The sequence below is a fragment of the Girardinichthys multiradiatus genome, chromosome 3, assembly GCF_021462225.1.
Source record: "Girardinichthys multiradiatus isolate DD_20200921_A chromosome 3, DD_fGirMul_XY1, whole genome shotgun sequence".
NCBI classification, from domain to species: Eukaryota; Metazoa; Chordata; class Actinopteri; order Cyprinodontiformes; family Goodeidae; genus Girardinichthys; species Girardinichthys multiradiatus.
The window spans coordinates 3,209,129-3,232,647 of record NC_061796.1 but is presented as its reverse complement, the minus strand read 5'-3'; the positions used below and the strand labels follow the sequence as shown (position 1 = coordinate 3,232,647).

The following is a 23,519-nucleotide window of genomic DNA, read 5'->3' as shown; positions in this document are numbered from 1 at the left end:
GGAGTGATTCTAATAGGGAGAAATAATGGCTGCAGTGCCAGTTTTTCATATCTCCAAATAAATTATACTGGGGTTTATAAAAAAAAAAAGAATAAATGTGATACAAGAAGGGTTTTTGTGATGATTTGGTAGAACAAACCCTCTGTGATTCCACAGTTATGACTCTTATCTTCACCTGCAGGTTGATCCGAACTCAGCCCGCTGACACTTTGACTGAGATTAACAGCCTTGTTGCTGCAGAGCATTTTGCAGCCTGAAATTGGATCGCGTTATTATCAGACAAAGGATGGAAGAACTCTGTTTGATTTCGCTCGTGTAAACACTCCTCCAAAGGTGGTCACACCATCCCTTCTTATTATTTTCTTTTTCTTTCCTTCCGGCAGAATGAGATCCCTCCGTACGAGTCTCGCATCACCACAGCCAAACTGCTTATTGAGTCAGAGGAGTATGAGGTAATGTGTTTGCTTACACGCTCTGTTTTGGCTGGTCTGTGCATGGCTCGCAGCAGGAGGGGCGCCTGGCATTTCTTTATGTGTGTATGTGTGCTTTTCTTTCTGCTGAATAGCACTGGAGGTGGGAAGGCCATGCCTGGTCTTTATGCCCTTCAGAGTTTAGTGTCAATAATTGAACAGTGGTATTTACAGAGAGGGACTGAGGTGAGGAGGACGGCTGCAGATGGGAGGAGATGGAGGAGAAGAAATGGAGAGGAAACAAATCACAATGAACTGCTGTTTTGATGAATTGCTGCCATATCTTTGAAACAGCACACTCTGCTGATCTGCTAAATCACTCATCAATTTCCAGTTTAAATGGCCTCAATTTCAGTGGCGCGCTGCCTTCAGTTTGGTTCTGAACCTCCTAACAATCATTAACGCCTGAAGTCATTTTCTATGATTACTGCCACACCAACAGCAGTCTAGCAATTTTCTGTTGTGATCCAATGATTAATTTCTAGTCAGTCTTGTTGGGTGGTTTATGGTTATTACTGACAGGAAATGAGCACAGTGTCCTTTTTTTATGTTTTCTTTTTTCTTTACTGTTCCACCGAACCGGTTCAGCTGCAGTAATATCTTTGTGTGTGTGAGTGGGAGTGGGAGATGTGCTGTCAGTTGCATCAGTGAAATGACAGCATTTCAGTCCATAGTTTCTGACATGTCATTTGTCTTCATCCTCATGTTGGTGTCATCGAGCCTGAAGCCTGAACCTCGGCCGTCCTCAGAGCTTCACAGTGTCACATAATTTACCATATCTACCAACATGGTATTTGTTTACTCATAGATGGTTCAGTCATATTAGCTTTTTGCCATCAGCAGCCTAAATGTTTTTTATGTCAGTTGAGCTAAATGTTCTTTCTGGAGTGTAGTCCCAAATTGGATTGGGACAGTTTATAACGGAACATCCTTTGTTGTTATTGGTTCATGTTTTGCTTTGTGTCATGTAGACACACTTATGAAGGGGTCCTATTCAGTCTGGAAAAGTCAGGAAAAATTTTGATATTTTCAGTTGCCTCAGTCTGTTTGTTACTCTATCTGTCATTCCTTACATCCGTCATTCAGTCCATCTATACAGGGGTTGGACAATGAAACTGAAACACCTGGTTTTAGACCACAATCATTTATTAGTATGGTGTAGGGCCTCCTTTTGCGGCCAATACAGCGTCAATTCGTCTTGGGAATGACATATACAAGTCCTGCACAGTGATCAGAGGGATTTTAAACCATTCTTCTTGCAGGATAGTGGCCAGGTCACTACGTGATACTGGTGGAGGAAAACGTTTCCTGACTCGCTCCTCCAAAACACCTCAAAGTGGCTCAATAATATTTAGATCTGGTGACTGTGCAGGCCATGGGAGATGTTCAACTTCACTTTCATGTTCATCAAACCAATCTTTCACCAGTCTTGCTGTCTGTATTGGTGCATTGTCATCCTGATACACGGCACCGCCTTCAGGATACAATGTTTGAACCATTGGATGCACATGGTCCTCAAGAATGGTTCGGTAGTCCTTGGCAGTGACGCGCCACCCATAATGTTGTGTGCATTTCAATATTTTGAGCAAAACTGTGCTCTCACCCTGCTAATTGAACCTTCACACTCTGCTCTTACTGGTGCAATGTGCAATCAATGAAGACTGGCTACCAGGCTGGTCCAATTTAGCCATGAAACTTCCCACACTAAAATGACAGGTGTTTCAGTTTCAATTACCAACCCCTGTATCTATCTTTGACTCCAGATAGATGTTCTATTCCATCCATCCATCCATCCAGCCATTGTTCCACTCTTTAGTTCATTATTTAATCCATCTGTACAATATCCCAGTCATCCATCTGCTCACCCAGCCATCTGTCCTTATTATAGCAGATGTTTTTTTTTCTAATTACATATTTAAATGATACAAAATCAGCTGTAAATTGGTACAGAACTTCTGTTTTTAAACATAGGCAAAATAATTGAAAGCTCTGGAAATGTGGGCATAGTGAAGTATGAAATTGCGACGTGAAAAATGTGTAGGTACTCTGTTCACTTGCTTCTGTTATACCTCTTTCCTTGTGGTCTAAAATCAGATTGTGTTTCCAGTCTGCAGATTCAGAGATGAAGATTCATGTTCTGTTTCTTCTTTAAATGCAAATAAGCTGCAACCAATTGTAGGCTTAGAACTGTCCCGTTTCAATCAATATTATATATATTTTATGTCTACATTTTTCAAAATTATAGAAGTCATGTTTTGGCTAATTAATAGATTTTAACATTGTACAATTCTATTTATGTTCAAAGATAAAGGCCTCTGTGTAATGGTTGTGCCAAATCATCTCTGTGTATATTTTCTTGTTAGTAAGATGGAAGGGGTGCGGTGGGTTTCTCTATGGAGCTGTGGTGACAGATTCAATCTTCAAAAAGGCTTTTTCCCACGGTCGTCTCTTTGTGTCAGACAGCACTTCGTCAGCTGTGAACTTGTCAGTGGGTAACAGTTTAAACAAGAAGCTAACACACCACAACCTTTGGCTCGGTAAAATAACACTTGTGTTCACATTTTCCTTTCATCAGGTCACCCACTATTTGTGGAATTTGTTAAACTCCCCTCTGGAAGGCGATATAGGGCAGCAAGAGCAACCAAGAACATTTATAAGAAATCTTTTATATCAAATCCAAAAATGTTGCTCAACTGTTGAACAATATTCAGACTTGAAGTTGTGCCCCTTGATTGTTTGTGACCTTGTAGTGTCCTTGCCGCTTTTCACATTTATGAACAATAAAGATTATTATTAGTAGTATTTAAGATCATATACTGCTTCTCCAAGAACACAAAGCCAACAAACCAAAAACAAATCCACAAAATAGGCAAAACAATTTGTTTAACAGGCAGATGCTTCTCATTAAATTAGAATATCCTTAAAAAGTTGATTCATTTTTGTAATTCAATTCAAAATGTGAAACTTATGATATATAGACTTATTACGAAGTGATAGATTTCAAGCATTTATTTGTTCATGATTATGGTTTATAGGTAATGCAAACCTTAATTTCCATTTTTCAGAAAATTAGAACATCATATTAGATCTATAAAAGGGATTCTTAAGGCTGAAATGTCAGTCTAATACAAAGTCAATGTCAATGTATTGTGTAGTGTAGTTAGTACTCAGTACGGCTCTTAAAGCACAGACTCCAACTGCAGTCTGCGCCTTGTGCACCGTTTCCTTCCACTCAACTTTCTATGAATATGCTTGGGTGCAGCACTCTGTAATCAGCCACATCCTTTGGGACATTCAGACTTCCAGTGCCAATCTCCAGCAGCCATTTGGCATGTGGCAGAGTACACCCTGTGCAGGTCGCAGGGCAACCAACTTTTCAACAACATTCTTATTTATTGAGCTTCACCTTTTACTGTTACTAGAAGCCAGGGGTGGGCATCTCCAGTCCTTGATTGCCGGTGTCCTGTAACTTTTAGATGTGTCCCTGGTCCAACACACCTGAATCAAATGGCTGAATAACCTTCTCAGTATGCAGTCAAGTTCTGCACAAGCCTGGTAATGAGCCATATATTTGATGCGGGTGTGCTGAAGCAGAGGCACATCTAAACGTTGCAGGACACCAGTCCTTGAGGACTTGAGTTTCCCACCCCTGCTATAAGCTATCAAAAGTGATAAAATTATACGAATAGTACCATATTCCTGAAAAATAATGTTAAGAGACACTTCCTGTGGTTTCTGGGAAAAAGTGCTACTCTGTTTCACTCAAAATGTCCTCCTTCATGAAGCATACAAATAAATTAAGCCAATTTCATTGAGAGGAGCCTGATTGAATGCCAGGATTCATCGAGCTCGAATATCTATAGAGTCATTTAGACAGGGTAAAACATAATTTTAACTCATTGATTGGCCACCCAAGATCTCTTTCTTCAACCTCATTAAGAAAATTTAAGATGTTCATAAGACTTTACACAGCACACTGGCTATATCCTCATAAATAACAGGGCTGGAGCTGAGTTAATTCAGCTACAGACATAAAAACAGGTGTGTTAAATAAAAGTAACGTTAATGTGATTGAGTCAAAAAAAAGAAATGTGTTAAAAGTTTGAATTTCGAAGGTTGTTTAAAAAAATCTTTTAAAACTTTTATAAACTTGTGATTTAATTGACATCAGGACTGGAAAGTTAGCTGTTCCAGAAATGCTTCATTGAGAAGAAAAAAACAAGTAGAAAGTACTCCTTCATGAGCGGGTTTTCAATTTCTATGATCTTTTCTACTCACCGTAATTTGGGAAATAAATATTAGCCGAAAATACTTCTTCAAATCCTTTTCCTCTTTTGATTCATTACAAAACATGAATACTTGCCGAAAATTTTATTTTTCACATTGCTAATGGAATATGAGCGCGAAGATAATTACAGAGCCCTCCACATTTATTGGCAGCCCTGTTAGAGATGTGTTTAAAAGCCTTGAAACAAGTTTTATTGCGGTAATATGTAATTTCACACTGATTTTAGACAAATCAAACATTTAATTTAAGCATATTTGTTCAGTGGAAAAAAACAAATGTTCCATAGTGGGTCACGGGGGAGCTGGTGTCTATCTCCAGCAGTCTACGGGCGAGAGGCAGGGTCCACCCTGGATAGGTTGCCAGTCCATCACAGGGCAACACAGAGACATACAGGACAAACAACCATGCACACACTCAGTCAAACCTAAGGGCAATTTAGAGAGACCAATTTACCTAACAGTCATGTTTTTGGACTGTGGGAGGAAGCTGGAGTACCAAGTGAAAACCCACCCATACCACAGGCAAACTCCATGCAGAAAGACCCCTGGCCGGCAGTCGAACCCAGGACCTTCTTGCTGCAAGGCAACAGTGCTTTTTACACAAAATATCTTGTGCCACACTAATTGACACCCTTTACGATTCCTATAAAATAAATTTAACTGAAGCATCTTTATTACTTATCCGTAGTCTGTTTCCCTGGAGTATAAAAACGAAATGACACAGACTTCACTTCTTATAGCCACTCTTCTAAATGGGCAAAACGGGAAAACACAGCATTAAAATAAGGCAATTGTGTGATGATGTTCATAAATCAGGATGTCGTAACAAGAAAATAACTTCCTCTCTAAACTAGCCCAAATCTAGACTTGGAGCAATAATTATGATGTTTAAATTTACTGGAACTATGACAAACCAAGCCTGGAAATGTAGGTGAAAAGGATGGTAAGGAAGTTGTTACAATGTAGGATAATGATACTATTGCAAAAAAGATCAGCGTATTCTAAGACACTCTCCACATGTCCACAGCAACATTATAAGCCAGATTACAATTTGCAAATGGATTCTGGGAGGTTGGTCCTGTGGTCAGGATCTGCGTTTGGCCATAATGACCATCATTACGTGTTTTTCTGCTGGAGGGACTGGTGTGCAAAATAGATAGCATAATGAGGATAGAAAATTCTGTGGAAATATTGATGCAACATCTCAAGACATTAGCCAGAACTTAAAACTCTAGCAAACATGTCTTCCAAATGGACAATAATCATAATCGTACCAACAAGCTAGTTACAGACGGGCTTGAGGGCAATAAAGTCAATGATTTGAAGTGGTGATCAAAAAATTCCTATTCTCAGTCCCATAGTAAACTTGTGGGCAAAATGTGAAAAGGATATGAGTGCACATATGTTCATATCTGGTTTCAGCTGTATTTATATAGCAGCAATTTCATTAAAGAATTAAATCATATCATTTTAACTCATTCAAATTCAATTATAAAGTCAGACTTTGATATAATTACATATGGTCCAATGCAAATAAAATTATATTACAATACAGTATGGTATAATACATTACTGAAGCCCAGGTGACCTGCATGAGGAAATGTTATTTGTTTTTCTTAATTAAAATTTTTTGTCTTTCTCTGTATTTTTAAGTGTCCTGCAGAGGTCCCTGGTTTCTCACTTACATTGATAGACACACACACGCGTACACACAGACACACGAACGTCATCATCATCATCCATCATTGCTGCTGATTTACTTGTCACACAGCAGACAGGAAAACGGGCAGCTACCTTTCCTGACAGCCATTAAGGCATCTTTCAGTGCAGTTGTCACACAGGCTGGTGGATACTATCGTACCTACGCACCTTGTCACTTGTGTTTGCTTCTATTTATTTATTAAAAGCTTCTGTCATTACATTTAGACCCTTGTGCCGCTTGTATCTCCAATATTGCTCACAAGCAGAGTTTGCATAGACTTCTCCCAGATTAATTTACTTCGCTGTAGCTGCCCTGTGTCCCTGTTTGTGTGTGTGTGTTTGCTTGTGTGTGAGCTATGGCACGCCCTCACTTGTAAAGTGATTTGTCTTTCTCCAGTCTCTGCTGCACGCTCCAGTAAAATGATTCTGTTAAACAGCATTGCCCGAAGACGACACACAAACACACAAACTGCTCTCGAGCACAATGGACATTATAAATGAGTTCCTCCCCAGAGTGCTGCTTTTGTTTTGTTTTTTTTTGCTATAGAGGTCTTGAAATAAAGGGGACAGCACACTTGTACTGTTTTTAGTATTTATGTGCATCTTGCATTGTTTTGTTTTTTTGCCTCTTTCCAACTTTCTCCCTCTTTTAATTTGTATCACTCCCTATTTTTCTCTTATCTTCACAGGAATCTTAATCTTGTTGTTGTTTAGAGCGTGAAGCAGCTTAAAAAACTCTGAATCTTTAATCACTCGCCCCTGGGCTGACCAGCATAGTTAATAAGTTGGAGACGATATAATGGTTATCATTGCTCACTTGTCCTCGCTTCCAGATATATCTCTTGTTCTATTTTTACTGCTCCAAAACTCCCTGCTCTATCTGTTGTTTAATACCCCAGCAGGTCATTTGTCCTATCTATTAGTGTGAACCTTTCCACATTTTACCATGTTACCCACAAACATTAGTGTTTTTTTTATTGGGGTTTTATGTGATAAAGTAACAAAGCAGCAAAGAGTTGCATGTCTTTTTGGGACTAAAGATCTAAAAAGAGTGTTGTGCATATGTATTCAGCGTCCCCTGATGTAGTCTGTTGTAGAACCAACTTTTAGCTGTGATTTAGTGGCCAGTATCTTTACTTATTTTTCTTTGCGAAACAGTATTAGGCTCAGATAGTGAGTGTCTGTGAACATTAATTGTCACATATTCTGAAACGGATTTAGGTCTGGGCTCAAAACTGAACATGCTTTGCTGTTAACCATTTAATGTCTTGCTGGAAGGTGGACCTCAGTTCCATTTGACAACATCTGAAAGGTTTTGTTTCAAGATTGTCCTGTGTTTAGCTTCATCCATCCCCCCATCAACGTTGACCAGCATGTCTCTCCGTGCTGAAGAACGGCATCCCCACATCATGATGCTGCCACCATTATGTCACTGTTTGGATGCTGTGTTCAGAGCGCTGTGCTCAGCAAGGCATTTTGTATGTCGGCCGAAAAGGTAAATTTTTGGTCTTTAATCAGAGCACTTCCTCCGTAATGTTTGTCATGCGCCATATGTGGCTCGTGGCAAACTTAAACTGACCTGCTATTGACCTTGTTTCGGTAATGGCTTTCTTCTTGTCACTTTTCCAAAAAGGTTGATTTTATGAAATTCAGAACTGATCATGGTTCACATTTACGCACCAGGGGTTTCATTTATAAACGCAGAGTATGCACAAAACGGGACCTGAAACTGGCATACGTCACTTTCCACACAAAGGTTGACAGCAGAACTGAGATGAAATGACACACTTTTGGACTCTGTTTTCTAATTAGATGAATTCTATAGGTGTTTGGTTGCACTGGATGGTATTTGAGAGTAAAGAGAACTGAATACAAATACATGCCTTACATTTCAGATTCTTTTTTGCACAAAGTTTGGAAAAACTAGATATTTAACTAAGAGTTCACAATTTTGCACTTCTTTCCGTTGGTGTGTGACATATAATAGAATGTGAAATATTCATGGGATAAAAATACCCAACATCTATTGTTTGGCACGGTATCTTTGTACGCATGTGTTGGAGCGAGACAATGAAAGTGGAGGAGATAATTGTAGCGCTGGGCATAAATCCATCCCACATCGATTGAGATTGGGTGTTTTTGTTTTGTGTGCTTTTAATCAGTCATTAATTAATTTAGGACAATAGGTTCTCTGCTCATAATTGGTCTAGGAATGAATCATATGACTCTTTGACATGCACATTTTCAGGTTCCTAACGAGATACTCTCAATTAACCCGACTCTTGCTCAGTCTGTGCAGGCGGCGGGCGTCTTTATCATCACTGGTACCACGTTAATGGAAAGAAACTCTGCCGAGCAGGAGGAGTAGAAAAAAACTGGGAAGTTCTCCAGCTAATAAGTTCGTTTTAACGAGAAACAAGTGCAGCTTTTTGTTGTCACATTTCTGTTGAGCTTTTGCTTTCTGCGTGTGTGTGTGTGTGTGTGTGTGTGCACGCAGGGTTGCGTGCATGTCTTTTCTTCTTGCCTTTCACCACGGGTGATTGGCTAACCGTAGCTTCCAACCTGAAGTTGACAAAAATCAATATATCATCACCTGGGGCTTCACACACACACACACATACACATACACACACACACACACAAACACATGCACAAAGGCAGAGGCAACCACAGGTTCCACATGGAGAGACAGAGCTAAACAAACATACAGCCAACTTTAGCCAAGATCTGATTTCTGTAATGGAAACCTCCCACAGACAGCGCTCCGACAAAGGTCAGCTAACATTTGGCCCCGTTGAGACCTCAAACCGCCTCTCCAGGACACTACAGAGAGCGAATCAGACAAACAATCTGAAAGTGGGGGGGAATATGGACAGAGTGTCAAGTTGATCTTTAGATTTATTTGGGACTTTTGCTGCATGGGATGGTAGGAGGGTAAGAGCAGGTTGTCAGTAAAAAGATTAAAAGGGCCATCGGAGACAGTGGCTGTAGTGATTATTGACTGTGCAATAAGCACTCATGAGTGTGAATATTGACTGCCGTGTCTGTTGTCTTGTTGGTATTGATGACTTTGTGAATGGGGATGCTGACCCTTTAGACGCTTATCACACCCTCTGATCACTGTCATTGATCGAGCTGCCTTGAGGATGCACAACAATGACGACAACAACAATGTTGCTCATCTCTGAAGATTTATTTACAGCCATGGCCCAGGAGAGTGCATTTTCGTAATGCTGAACTTATATTTTTATGTAAAAATGTTTGGTTATTTTTCTTAGATTTTTGTTTTTGTTTTTAGTGTTCTGTCTCTTTATCTTTTTTGTTGTCTGTCTTTATTAGATGGCTGTAGATGTATTGGAGGGTCTCCTGGAGGAAGATGATGAAGTTGTTCAGGTAAACAATACATTACTTTTATTAAACAAATTGTACATGGTGTGTGCATTACTGTGCGAAAGTCTTGAGTCATCCCTTCTTTTCTTTATAGTTGCACTTTCTTAAAATTTTTTAAAGACTCTATATGCATCCACCTTCTTTCCACTGGTGTCTTTTGCAGATTCTATGTTTTAAATTCCAACCTTTGTAGAAATGTCTGAGGTAATTCCATTCTGTTGTAATTAAACCTTTGAAACAAGCCAAAAATGAAATAAGAACTCATTATGGAATTTTCACATGAAAGATGTGAAGAAGCCCTGTTTTATCACATTTGTGGACTATGGACTACAGATCTGAAACACTTCTCTTTGTGATTTGCTTTCAAGGTGCCACACTTGCTTGTAATCTTTTAAAAGACCTCGCGATCATAAACTCTTTTTTTCTGACTGTTATTTTTGTATTTGTTAGGCTACCCAATGCCAACCTAGGAATCAGTCAGGCATAAAAAGACCCTTAAACCCAAGAGATGAGCAGTCAACTTGGCAAAGAAACTCTTTTAAATGGGATATTTAGGCACTTTGTTACAAGCAGGCTGTCATAGAGACTCAACTTTTCAGGATTTATTTGTTTTGTGTGTTTTAGTTCTATCTGGGGATTTTTAGGTGTTATTGTACTGTCACTAAACTAGAAAATGCATTTCAGCTAATAACCTTGTCATGTGGAATTTATCTCCTGACTTTGTTTCCTGCAGAACTGGGAAAGAACTCTATTCCTTAAACAACTACAGTAAGTGTAGTTGTGTGGGGAATTTAAATCATTAAAACGTTTTTTATTTTTTTATTTTGTGGCACTAGTGGTTTTTATTTTGCAAGTTGGCCGACAGGAAATGGGGTGGAGAGAAAGAGGGGAATACATGCAGCAAAGGTCTACAAGCCGGGACTCAAACCTGTAAAGGCTGTGTTGAGGAATGTAGCCTCCGTATGTAGGCCGTGCGGTTTACCCCTGCGCCACCGCCGTGCCCCGCATTGTTCTAACATTACCCACAACCTGGACCTTTGCTTTGGCAAAGTCTATAAAAATCGAGTTTTGGGTTGGAAACAGGTCATTTAATAGCTCAAAACTGTTAACGTTAATCTTTGTGAAACTTACTTTGTTTGAGGACAGTGAAGTTAAGATAACCTTGCTGTAAAGCACTGGTATCGCATGCCAGAGCTTTAAAACACAAATTTAAGTCAACAAAGCTTCATTAACCATGCCTAAATGGGTAATAATTAACTTAAATTATTTTCCCATTATTTTTTAGCTGGACAGACTAAAACTGAAAAGTCATGTAATATGTTAACACGTAGGTAATAAATGTAAGCATAAAAGTAATTTTTTCAGCTTGATTTGTAAATGGTGTTTGAACTGGATAGTTACCCCTACAACCAACCAACTTGTGCATTCTGTGCATGTCTCTGAGTCGTCATAGCAGGTGTTTATCTCCAGAACTGATGATGCGCTCAAAGTACGACTTTACTTTTATTACAGATTTCTTCCTTGGAGGTTCATTTGTATTCTGTACAGCTGCAAAAAAAGGTATACCATATGTTGGTAACCTTGCATAATTCGTAAATAATTCAGCAATGAAAAACACTTAGAAATGCCTCATGAAGAGAACCAAGGTGGACTGAAACAGACAGATTTTGTTCTCAAGTACCAACTATACAGGTCCTTCTCAAAATATTAGCATATTGTGATAAAGTTCATTATTTTCCATAATGTCATGATGAAAATTTAACATTCATGTATTTTAGATTTATTGCACACTAACTGAAATATTTCAGGTCTTTTATTGTCTTAATACGGATGATTTTGGCATACAGCTCATGAAAACCCAAAATTCCTATCTCACAAAATTAGCATATCATTAAAAGGGTCTCTAAACGAGCTGTGAACCTAATCATCTGAATCAACGAGTTAACTCTAAACACCTGCAAAAGATTCCTGGGGCCTTTAAAACTCCCATCCTGGTTCATCACTCAAAACCCCAATCATGGGTAAGACTGCCGACCTGACTGCTGTCCAGAAGGCCACTATTGACACCCTCAAGCAAGAGGGTAAGACACAGAAAGAAATTTCTGTACGAATAGGCTGTTCCCAGAGTGCTGTATCAAGGCACCTCAGTGGGAAGTCTGTGGGAAGAAAAAAGTGTGGCAGAAAACGCTGCACAACGAGAAGAGGTGACCGGACCCTGAGGAAGATTTTGGAGAAGGGCCAATTCCAGACCTTGGGGGACCTGCGGAAGCAGTGGACTGAGTCTGGAGTAGAAACATCCAGAGCCACCGTGCACAAGCGTGTGCAGGAAATGGGCTACAGGTGCCACATTCCCCAGGTCAAGCCACTTTTGAACCAGAAACAGCAGCAGAAGCGCCTGACCTGGGCTACAGAGAAGCAGCACTGGACTGTTGCTCAGTGGTCCAAAGTACTTTTTTCGGATGAAAGCGAATTCTGCGTGTCATTCAGAAATCAAGGTGCCAGAGTCTGGAGGAAGACTGGGGAGAAGGAAATGCCAAAATGCCAGAGGTCCAGTGTCAAGTACCCACAGTCAGTGATGGTCTGGGGTGCCGTGTCAGCTGCTGGTGTTGGTCCACTGTGTTTTATCAAGGGCAGGGTCAATGCAGCTAGCTATCAGGAGATTTTGGAGCACTTCATGCTTCCATTTGCTGAAAAGCTTTATGGAGATGAAGATTTCATTTTTCAGCACGACCTGGCACCTGCTCACAGTGCCAAAACCACTGGTAAATGGTTTACTGACTATGGTATCACTGTGCTCAATTGGCCTGCCAACGCTCCTGACCTGAACCCCATAGAGAATCTGTGGGATATTGTGAAGAGAACGTTGAGAGACTCAAGACCCAACACTCTGGATGAGCTAAAGGCCGCTATCGAAGCATCCTGGGCCTCCATAAGACCTCAGCAGTGCCACAGGCTGATTGCCTCCATGCCACGCCGCATTGAAGCAGTAATTTCTGCCAAAGGATTCCCGACCAAGTATTGAGTGCATAACTGTACATGATTATTTGATGGTTGACGTTTTTTGTATTAAAAACACTTTTCTTTTATTGGTCGGATGAAATATGCTAATTTTGTGAGATAGGAATTTTGTGTTTTCATGAGCTGTATGCCAAAATCATCCGTATTAAGACAATAAAAGACCTGAAATATTTCAGTTAGTGTGCAATGAATCTAAAATATATGAATGTTAAATTTTCATCATGACATTATGGAAAATAATGAACTTTATCACAATATGCTAATATTTTGAGAAGGACCTGTATATACAACCTGCAAAACGAGAACCATGACTGCTAAAAACAATCAACAAGCACACAAACATTCTGAAATCGGGTCCATTCGAACCAGCCAGCTCTCCCATGACTCCACATAACATAGAACATGATCCAAGGTACGTTAGGAGCAGAGTGTGTTTTAGTGAGCACTGCACCCGATTTAGTAATGCACAAGTCACAAAAAAGTTAGTAATCTGCTTTGTTTCTGCACTCTGCAGTGTTTAATGTACCGTGGATATCTATGACTGCTATTCGGGAATGTCACATGATTCAGGCAAAAGTAGCAGAATTCAGCGTTTAATAGCGCCAAAGATGCATGGAAATCAAATGAAAACCATCAAAATGGAATATAGGTAGATTCATACCGATTTAAGTTCTATAGACGATAATAATCCTCGTCACCTCCTGTTGGAGCATTTTCGAGTATTCATCATAGATCATCAGAGTCCTATTCTGGCTTAGACACATATGGCTGAACGACTTGCAGATGGAGCACTTCTTCTGTCAGAGCTGTATACAGGTCCTTCTCAAAATATTACCATATTGTGATAAAGTTCATTATTTTCCATAATGTCATGATGAAAATTTAACATTCATATATTTTAGATTCATTGCACACTAAATGAAATATTTTAGGACTTTTATTGTCTTAATACGGATGATTTTGGCATACAGCTCATGAAAACCCAAAATTCCTATCTCACAAAATTAGCATATTTCATCCGACCAATAAAAGAAAAGTGTTTTTAATACAAAAAACGTCAACCTTCAAATAATCATGTACAGTTATGCACTCAATACTTGGTCGGGAATCCTTTTGCAGAAATGACTGCTTCAATGCGGCGTGGCATGGAGGCAATCAGCCTGTGGCACTGCTGAGGTCTTATGGAGGCCCAGGATGCTTCGATAGCGGCCTTTAGCTCATCCAGAGTGTTGGGTCTTGAGTCTCTCAACGTTCTCTTCACAATATCCCACAGATTCTCTATGGGGTTCAGGTCAGGAGAGTTGGCAGGCCAATTGAGCACAGTGATACCATAGTCAGTAAACCATTTACCAGTGGTTTTGGCATTGTGAGCAGGTGCCAGGTCGTGCTGAAAAATGAAATCTTCATCTCCATAAAGCTTTTCAGCAGATGGAAGCATGAAATGCTCCAAAATCTCCTGATAGCTAGCTGCATTGACCCTGCCCTTGATAAAACACAGTGGACCAACACCAGCAGCTGACACGGCACCCCAGACCATCACTGACTGTGGGTACTTGACACTGGACTTCTGGCATTTTGGCATTTCCTTCTCCCCAGTCTTCCTCCAGACTCTGGCACCTTGATTTCCGAATGACATGCAGAATTTGCTTTCATCTGAAAAAAGTACTTTGGACCACTGAGCAACAGTCCAGTGCTGCTTCTCTGTAGCCCAGGTCAGGCACTTCTGCCGCTGTTTCTGGTTCAAAAGTGGCTTGACCTGGGGAATGCGGCACCTGTAGCCCATTTCCTGCACATGCCTGTGCACGGTGGCTCTGGATGTTTCTAATCCAGACTCAGTCCACTGCTTCCGCAGGTCCCCCAAAGTTTTAAAGGTCTCAGGAATCTTTTGCAGGTGTTTAGAGTTAACTCATTGATTCAAATGATTAGGTTCATAGCTCGTTTAGAGACCCTTTTAATGATATGCTAATTTTGTGAGATAGGAATTTTGGGTTTTCATGAGCTGTATGCCAAAATCATCCGTATTAAGACAATAAAAGATCTGAAATATTTCAGTTAGTGTGCCATGAATCTAAAATATATGAATTTTAAATTTTCATCATGACATTATGGAAAATAATGAACTTTATCACAATATGCTAATATTTTGAGAAGGACCTGTACTTCTGGTAAACGGTCTGTCCAACAGGATGAAAATGCTACAAAATCCAGTTCTAAATCTGTTTACACTGGCTTATCAGTGTAGTGTTTATAAAGGCTAACAAATCACCCTGAACATGCTTCTTTGTGTCTGTCCCAATGTTTGTAATTAGCCTTGCCATCTACTGTCTGCCCTGTGACCCCCCTCTGGAGTCAGGTCACCTGGATATTCAATCTGCAGAAAGAATAGTTTGTGTTTTCTAGCTAACTTCAAAAATGTATATATTTTGGGGAAGTCCTTCATTGAAACATATTTTGTCAGCCAAATTAATTGAAATCCATTTTCATATGTAATCAGATCAATTCAGCTGTAAAGACGGATTCAAAGTCAGCTATGCACATTCCATTTTGATGCTCCCTATAAAACAAGTTTGGTTAATAATCCCAGTTGGTAGGATGTTTTTTACCTTGGGAGACCCAGACGTTTGCATTTATTCATTGACTTTGAGCAATCCCTCCTCCAGAACAAGTATTTGGCAAGAGTGGACTGTTGATTGCATAGAGTTGTTGGCTTTACAACAATCCCTCATACTCAGCAAGCATGTGGCTGCTGTGAAAAGGACTAACTTCCTTTTAATGAGAAGAGATACGGTATGAACCATGTCATTAGCTAAAGTTTCCTGATTGTCCTTAAGGAATGTTCTGTCCTGACTGTTTTACAGCCCAGTATTACATGAATACAATGATCTTCTTTGGTTAGATACAAGAGATCAACCAGTCAAATCTTTGGCCAGTTTTTTTTGGTAGAAAAAAGAAAATCTTACTCTCACTTCAAGAACTCTGGGCATGAATTTAAGGTGCAGGTGGTTAAAGTTGCTATGATAAAACACATCAGTGTCTTTTGATTGTTAAGAAGGCTTGTCGCTGAATTAAATATGTTGGTGTGGGTTCTACTACTTCTCAATCCAAAGGATTAAAAGACCTATTTTTATCAGTCTGACTGCAGACTGCAGTCTCATTATTATGATACAGTAACCAGTGCTGGTTCACACCACCTTGTAGAGTTTTATAGCTTTAATAGAGGAAAGAAAAAGGCCCGGTTCCTTCAGCTGAGGTGTTGTTTGTGTCTTAAAGTATCAAAATGAATATTTGTACTGTGGGCTCTAAAGACTTTACTCACATAATTATTGTCCCTATTCACAGGGGGTTGAAGAATTACATTTGGTTCCTCAAACAAACATAAAACAGAAGACTCACTTGTGCTTCATTCTCAGTCTTCATGCAGCATAAATTTTAATACCAATGGTGGCTTGTACCGTAAAAAAGGTAGTGGTTGTGTTTCTGGTTGCTCAACACTTGGGAACTGAAAGGAGACATCCAGTAAAGTTATCTAGAAATTAATCATGGCCAAAATCTGTGAAGATCCAGAAGATTCTAGGATAATTGTTAAAGGACAGATGATATTTATGAGAAGGCAGTACATCAATTTGTTTATAGAAAAAAAATAAAGTCCAGAAGAAAAAGACTGACCAACCCAAATATAAAAGTTGTGGAAATTCTTTCCGTACTGCACAAGTCCGTGCTTGCTCAAGTTGAGGCGCTGAATGTATCAAAGGTTTGATAAAGTCAGACAATTACACTGTAATTTGGAGCAATTTGCGCCCCAGTGTCTGAAAGCTAGATCTCAGACGAAGGTCACTGGTCTTTTAGAGGGACACAAATGGTAAATGGTAAATGGACTGAACTTATATAGCGCTTTTCCAGTCATACAGACCGCTCAAAGTGCTTTACACTAGAGCCACATTCACCCAATCGCACTCACTAACGCTCACATATTCATACACCGATACGCAGATAGGTAGGCAACTTGAGGTTAAGTGCCTTTCCCAGGGGCACATCAACATATGGCAGGAAGAAGCTGGAATCGAACCCACAACTGATTGCAAGACGACTACTCTTCCTACTGAGCCACAGTCGCAAAAGCAGGACCTAATCATACATGTTACGGCACAAAAGGATGGCGGAGAAGGAACAGCCTCTTGCATAACATCCAGCTATGAGGTCTCATTTGCCGTTATAAGAGAAATCCTGCCAACCTTAAACCTCAGAGGATCGATGGAAGAGAAGTGATGCAAACCAACAGCATCCTGTTACAGGAAGACTCTGGATAGATACCAGAATCATTTTGATTGTTAGTGGATTTTCTTACATGTACAGTATTATTGCAATTACTGATCTCTTTGGCAAACTTTAAAAATAATTAAGACCATTTTTAGTCATGAGATTTATACCCTAGGATAACCTGGAGGAAAGATTCAAACATCAGTGTTATCCATAAAATAAAAGGTTATTCATCCCGGTAGTGAGTCTATAATACAGCGTTAAATTTAAGGATAGAGCGATTTAGAGCTTATTGCGAAATAATTACTTCAAAACAGCATTATTTGTAAAACAGTAATTCAGAGGCCGTATCCTGGGAGCAAAATCATTACTATCCATCTATTTTGTTACTGGAAAAACACCCCTCTCAATCTTTTTATTTATTTATTTATTTTATGGGGTAAAATTTGGGAATTCCACCTGTTTTGGGTATCATACACAGCTGACTGACAGCTTTGGGCAGGGAGTTGGCAAGAATGTGCACTAATCTATAACTGAAGAGAGCCCCTGACTCCACCTGGGTTGCCATGAAATCAGTTTAAATGACTTCTTTGGTATGATTTAAACGTTTTGTGACTCTGAAACTGTGACTTTTTGTAACAGTGATAACTTTGAGACTAGAATCTAGCCCTTGTTTAACTGTTATAAATTTTCTAGAGGGAGATTTGAATGAATTGTGCCGTGATTGTGTTCAGGCTAGGCAAGGTTTGTTTATTCAAATATGGCATTTAGACAGTAAGAGTTAACTTGTGTTCCTTTTTTTATTAATACACTGAATAATCCAGAATTTAGGTGTGCCAGTTTCTAACCAAGACTGTAAGTGTTCATACATTGGACTTGGCACTGAACCTATTCCATGGTGGCATAAATAGCAGCATTCTCAGCAGTTCAGTAAATGGTATGTGCCAATCTGCTCTAAAAATCTCTTGTCAGTAACAGAAGATTGGGGGTTTGTCGTGTAGTCTTACACAGAAGAGCACTCTCTTTTCTTTTTTTTCTTTTTTTTTTTCTCTCTGCACTCCCCCCCCTCTGGCTCAGCCTCCTACACAAACCCCTCCACAGACAGATTGAGAACAGTCATCAGGGGGCTGAACTTTTAAACTCGCTCCTGAGACACTCAATTTGAGCGGGCCTACAGCAAGCCACACATACAATCACTAGTCCATATGGTCAGCTTTCTTTTTCTGTTCATTTCAGAGCGATGCAGCAAAAGTGACACGAAGTGCACAACGGAAACGTTTTTAAGCACGGCAGTAACTCACTCCCCTCTTCCTCACGCTTCTTGTATCCCTTCTTCCTCTGTGCAGCTGATAAGTGTTGAGCTCCCGCATCTGCCTGCTTGCACTTCGTGCATCTCAAAGCTTGGAACCCTACTTACATAACATTAAGTCTGCACAAACAACCGAGCTGGTGCTTTGCAAATCTCGTTTCAAAGGTATTCGCTTGATTTATGATGCTTTTGTTCTTCCCTCGGTGGCGCCATATGGGAGCTAAGATGCGCCTTGGCTTTAAAATTAAAACAGAGCCTGCTATTTGATTGACACACTCAGAATTTCTTGTATTATGTGTGCTTTGTGTGAAGTTGTGGAATTGATTCCTCTAAGTTCTTAATTCAGCTTTTTTTAATTTTTTATTTTTCATGCATTTTGTTTTCCCCGACTTGTTTCATAGTGGACCATCTGACAAGGGAATTCTACCTTTTTTACACTTTCACTGATTAATAACGTTAGAATCAGAAAGTAATAATTTATTCCTTTTTTTATATTCACGTGTTTTTTACAGATTTCTAAGGAAATGCCACAATGACAAAAACACCACAGTCCTATTTCTGTATCATTGCTGCTGTTCTGATAAACGCAGCTGCAGGGGTTGGGGGCAGCCTCCTACTCGGCCTACTGAGCGACAATTCTGAATTCAGCATGCCTTGCCACGGTGTGTTTGTTAGCTAAATGGTTGATTTGTCAAAGGTGCTGGGTCCCCCACTGCCTCTTCTCTCAATGAATAATGAATAAGGCTAATATTTGTTTGAAGAACAGTGGGTGGGTGATCTTTGGCCTCAGATGAGAGGCGCACACACACCTCCGAGTTTGCCGAGAGTTGGACGTGATTGTTTTTAAAGGTGGAAGGCTCGGCTCAGCTCAGTCGATGTGATTATCCAGAGGCAAGAAGCATGATTATTGGACAGAAAGAAAACCAGATGATTTCAGAGTGTTTCGGAGCAGATACTCTGTGTTAAAATATTCCACTTCTTTTGAACTTTTCTGATTAATAGCAATGTTTCTTTATTTTTTTCTTGTTTATCTCTACCTGCTGATAGTTGGTGTGGTCAGTGACGGCAACAGTGAACACTTTTTTACTTGTTTCTTTAAAGTTGCTGCTCAGGCAGGATAAATAATCTCAGCTTCATATTCGGATTTTTGAGGAAAATACAAAACAACATGTTTTCCTGCTGGTTTGGCATCTCCTGCTTGTTTCTGAGTCTATGCCAGTCATTATTTTACTACAGAAATGCTAAAATCAACAGCTTTTTGCAAAAGTATGAGTAACATGTACATTTATCACCCACCTTATTAAAATGCTCGATTGCATGTTAAAACACCAGCATATTATTGTTTTTCTGGGTTTGTCATCGATGATGCTTTTCCCCAACATTGCTAAATGATACGGTACTTGTCTATCCCAAGCTCAGACAATCAGCCATTTGTTGAACCCTAAGCATGATTTATACCATCTCACGCACGACTGATGGAACAACAACAGCAAAAGACGACACCAGGTGCCATTCCTGTAAGCTAAGAAGAAGTAACTGAGGCTGCTATTCCAAGAGACTAACAAAAATTGGACAGTAACAGAGTGTAGGAATGGTACCTGGCCCGAAGAGTGTCAGTTTCAGCTGCGACATTCAAATGGAAGGGTCAGAATTTGGTGTAAATACAATGAAAGCACTGCGATGGACTGGCGACCTGTCCAGGGTGTACCCCGCCTCTCGCCCATAGACTGCTGGAGATAGGCACCAGCTCCCCCGCGACCCACTGTGGAATAAGCGGTAAAAAATGACTGACTGACTGACAATGAAAGCATGGATCCATCCTGTCATGTAGTTCTCACATCTCTCTCCCTTAATGCAGAAATTAACTGGAACAAATTGCGTTAGCTCTTTCCACCTGATGTCTCCTCAGCTCACTTGTTTCACTCTTTATCTTTTAGGTTTGGTATCTGTCTGGCTGGGTGTGCTACCTCCAGTGGGAAAAAGCAAAACAACAGCAGGAAAGAGAAGGAAAAGAAGCAACAGTGGAGGGAAAGGAGGAGTGGAAGGCTCTGCAGGATGCTGCTAGGTCATACCTGACTAATGCCAAAAAGGTAATTTTGTTTAAAATATCAGTAACAGCATTCTCTGTCTTCAATACTAATCAAACCTGCATAAAATAATGTGTCAGCGAAGGTCAATTCTAAGGACTACGTTCATTTATTCAGATATTTGTTACTTTTGCCTTAAGTATTCTGATAAGTTTAGCGGGACATGCCTGTTAACTACTGGAGAGGAAGGATTGATACCCTTGAACTTTTCCACATTTCCTGATGTTAAATCCACAAACATCAAAGTATTTTAGTGGGGTTTTGTGTTATAGACCCACACAAAGTACCCCTCACCCTTGAAAAGAAAAATACAAGATGTAGATGTAAAAATACAAGTTACCGTATATAGGGGTGTAAAGCATTAGATGTAAAGGCAGTAGAAGGGAATCAACTAACCAATCAAAAGTCAAACATTTAATTATTCACAAGAATTGAATACTTTAGGTAAATACAAAATCTCACCAAATAAATTAATTTTTTCTACCCTTTTGTGTATAAAAATGTGCTGTGACACACTTGCCTATAAGCCTGTTTGGTACCTTAACATTGGTATGAACTGAGTGAAGTTCCCTGTATTATGTGCATCAACAGTGAGTGCAGATGTTTAACGTCCAGTAAGCTGTCACAATAGGTTATTCTCCAAAGAATCGGTTCTTGTCAGAGAAAAAGGATATGCAGCTCCGTGAACATGAGCCCATTCTCACTAAGCTTCATTGTTGCAACAGAAATAGCTGTGCAGAATCTCAAAGATGTTTAAGTTTTCATCCTGTTCCCTCTGCCACCCTTCCCTCTCTTTCCCACAAACGGGCACACACACCAAGTTATGTGTCTCATTTATTCTGCCATTCTGTCAGGGAGTAATACCTCTGTGGAGCAGTGATTCATGTTGGTCTAAAATCCAATAGGCTTGTAAATCAGGCATCGCGGCCTAAAGGATGGCAGGCCCCACCTCCTATCCCCCCCTACATCCCCTCCTGTTACACATCTTCCATCTGCCACGTCGAAATGTTCTCTTAGAGATGAGTAGCAGCAGGTTAGTAACAATACATCGTTGTTTGTTCTCTCTGGACTGGCGATATATTGACTTGACTGTCTCACCATCTTCCTTTGACTGCGTCTTCAACTAAGACGGAGCAGCAGTGAGTTTGTAGCTGGCAAGAGGGAGCGAGTAAGGGAATCTTGTGCATATCGATTGTAGTTGCCACCGATGTGGAGTATGAGAAAATCAAAACAAATGCAACAAGAAACTGGGTAAATTAAATACTTAGCTGGGTTGCTTAAAGAGAAAGGAGGCAAAAAAAAAATTATAAGGTGAAAGAATTGTGTGAGGTGCTGGGGCGTGCTAAATAAACAGCATAGCAGTTTCTCTGCAGGGCGAGGAGAGCTAAAGAATAATGTGAAAGGTAAAGCACAAAGACCTTGGAAAGGTGAGGTGGAATGTGTTCCGTCTCCCTCACGGCACATTCAATCCTGCAGTGTGGTTTCCCCGCCTGCATGTGTGCACATCTGTCCATTGTTTAGATGCGATCTAGATTAAATCTGAGCTTTGTTTCAAAGCCTCGGCGTGAGTTTTAATTATTAACGATGAGTCTCTCTGCTAGTTAAAAGGGGCTCCAACATGAAAATGAGGACCTCAAAGCCCAACGGCTTGTTTTGGCGCCAGTCCATTTCTGCTCTGCATACTTTATAAACATGGTATGTAAAGTGTGTGTTTTTTTGTGTTTGAGAAGGCACACCGGTACATGCACACATAGGTGCTACCTACTGAACCTTTCCACATTTTCTGATGTTATAACCATAAAATGTGTTTTATTAGGTTTTTATTAGACTGACCAACACATTAAATATGAATTGTTGTGTGTACTTGGATTCACCCCCTTTTTAGCCTGAAAGTGTCAAATAAAATTTGGTTTAAAGACATGACTATACAACTGAACGGACAAGCTGGGCAAGTAGAGCATTAATCAGAGAAGCAGCCAGGAGGCCCACAGTAACTCTAGAGGAGCTGCAGTGATCCATAATGTTTTTACACTCCACATACTTGACTTTCAATAGAGGTAAAAAGAAAGTTATATATAAATCCATACAAAGTCCCATTTGCAGTTTGTCAAAGCAAACAGGAATAAGAGTGCACTGCTCAGATGAGATCAAAATGTAACATTCTGGTCTACTTTCATAATGCTATGTGTGGAGGAAAAACAACACTGCACATTGCCTTACAAACACCATCCCCATTTATAAAAAATGTTGATGGTGTGGGAAAGCTTTTTCTCAGTAAGGACAGAGAAGATGGTCAATGTTGAGAGACAGACAGATGACTGGAACTAAATGTAGGGCTGTCCTGGAAAGAAACCTGTTGGAAGCTTGAGACTTTAGGTTCACATTAAGCAGGACAGCAACTCAACTTTTACTTCCAAAGCTGGTTTAGATGAACGCATATTCCTGTTTTAGAATGGCCCAGTCAAAGTCCATGGCTAAATCCAATCAAGCATCTGTGACAGAACCTAATCCGTTGTTAACAGCTGCTCTCCATCCAACGTGATGTTGCTTTAGCTATTTAACAAACAATGGGCAACAATGTCAGACCAGGCAACGCTGGGAGAGATATGGCCCAAAAGGCTTGCTGCTGGAATTGCAGGTAAGGTGTTTCTACAAAGTACTGGCTCAAATACAAATGCATGTCACACTTTTCACATTTCCTTCCACTTCACAATTATGCATTACTCTCTATCTCATAAAATCCCAACATAATACATTGTTTGTAGTTTGAAAATGTGAAAATGTTTTATTTGCAAAGCACTGTATTTATTCATGTATGCAGAAATTTGGTAGAAATGTTTTATTATGTAATTTATGGGCATTTTTGGCTGAATACTGCAAACTGTGCCCTCCAGAGGAGAACAATGGGGAAAGAAATGATAGAAAGAAAAGTGTAGGAGATGACCTGGAGAGTGAGTTGGAGAACAAACGGGGGTTTTGAGGGGGGGACAGAGACAGGAA

The 23,519-nt window shown here is 40.0% G+C and overlaps 1 protein-coding gene across 2 annotated transcripts in view; it reads left to right on the top strand.

Moving 5' to 3' along the window:
- The window catches only part of si:dkey-12j5.1 (probable assembly chaperone of rpl4), a 69,785-nt gene that overhangs the window by 39,045 nt on the left and 7,221 nt on the right, over positions 1-23,519 (top strand). For both annotated transcript variants that reach the window (XM_047360354.1, XM_047360353.1), the window contains exons 8-10: positions 384-452; positions 9,798-9,851; positions 20,370-20,522. In XM_047360354.1, coding sequence (XP_047216310.1) covers positions 384-452; positions 9,798-9,851; positions 20,370-20,522 — 276 coding nt within the window. The remainder of the gene's footprint in view (positions 1-383; positions 453-9,797; positions 9,852-20,369; positions 20,523-23,519) is intronic.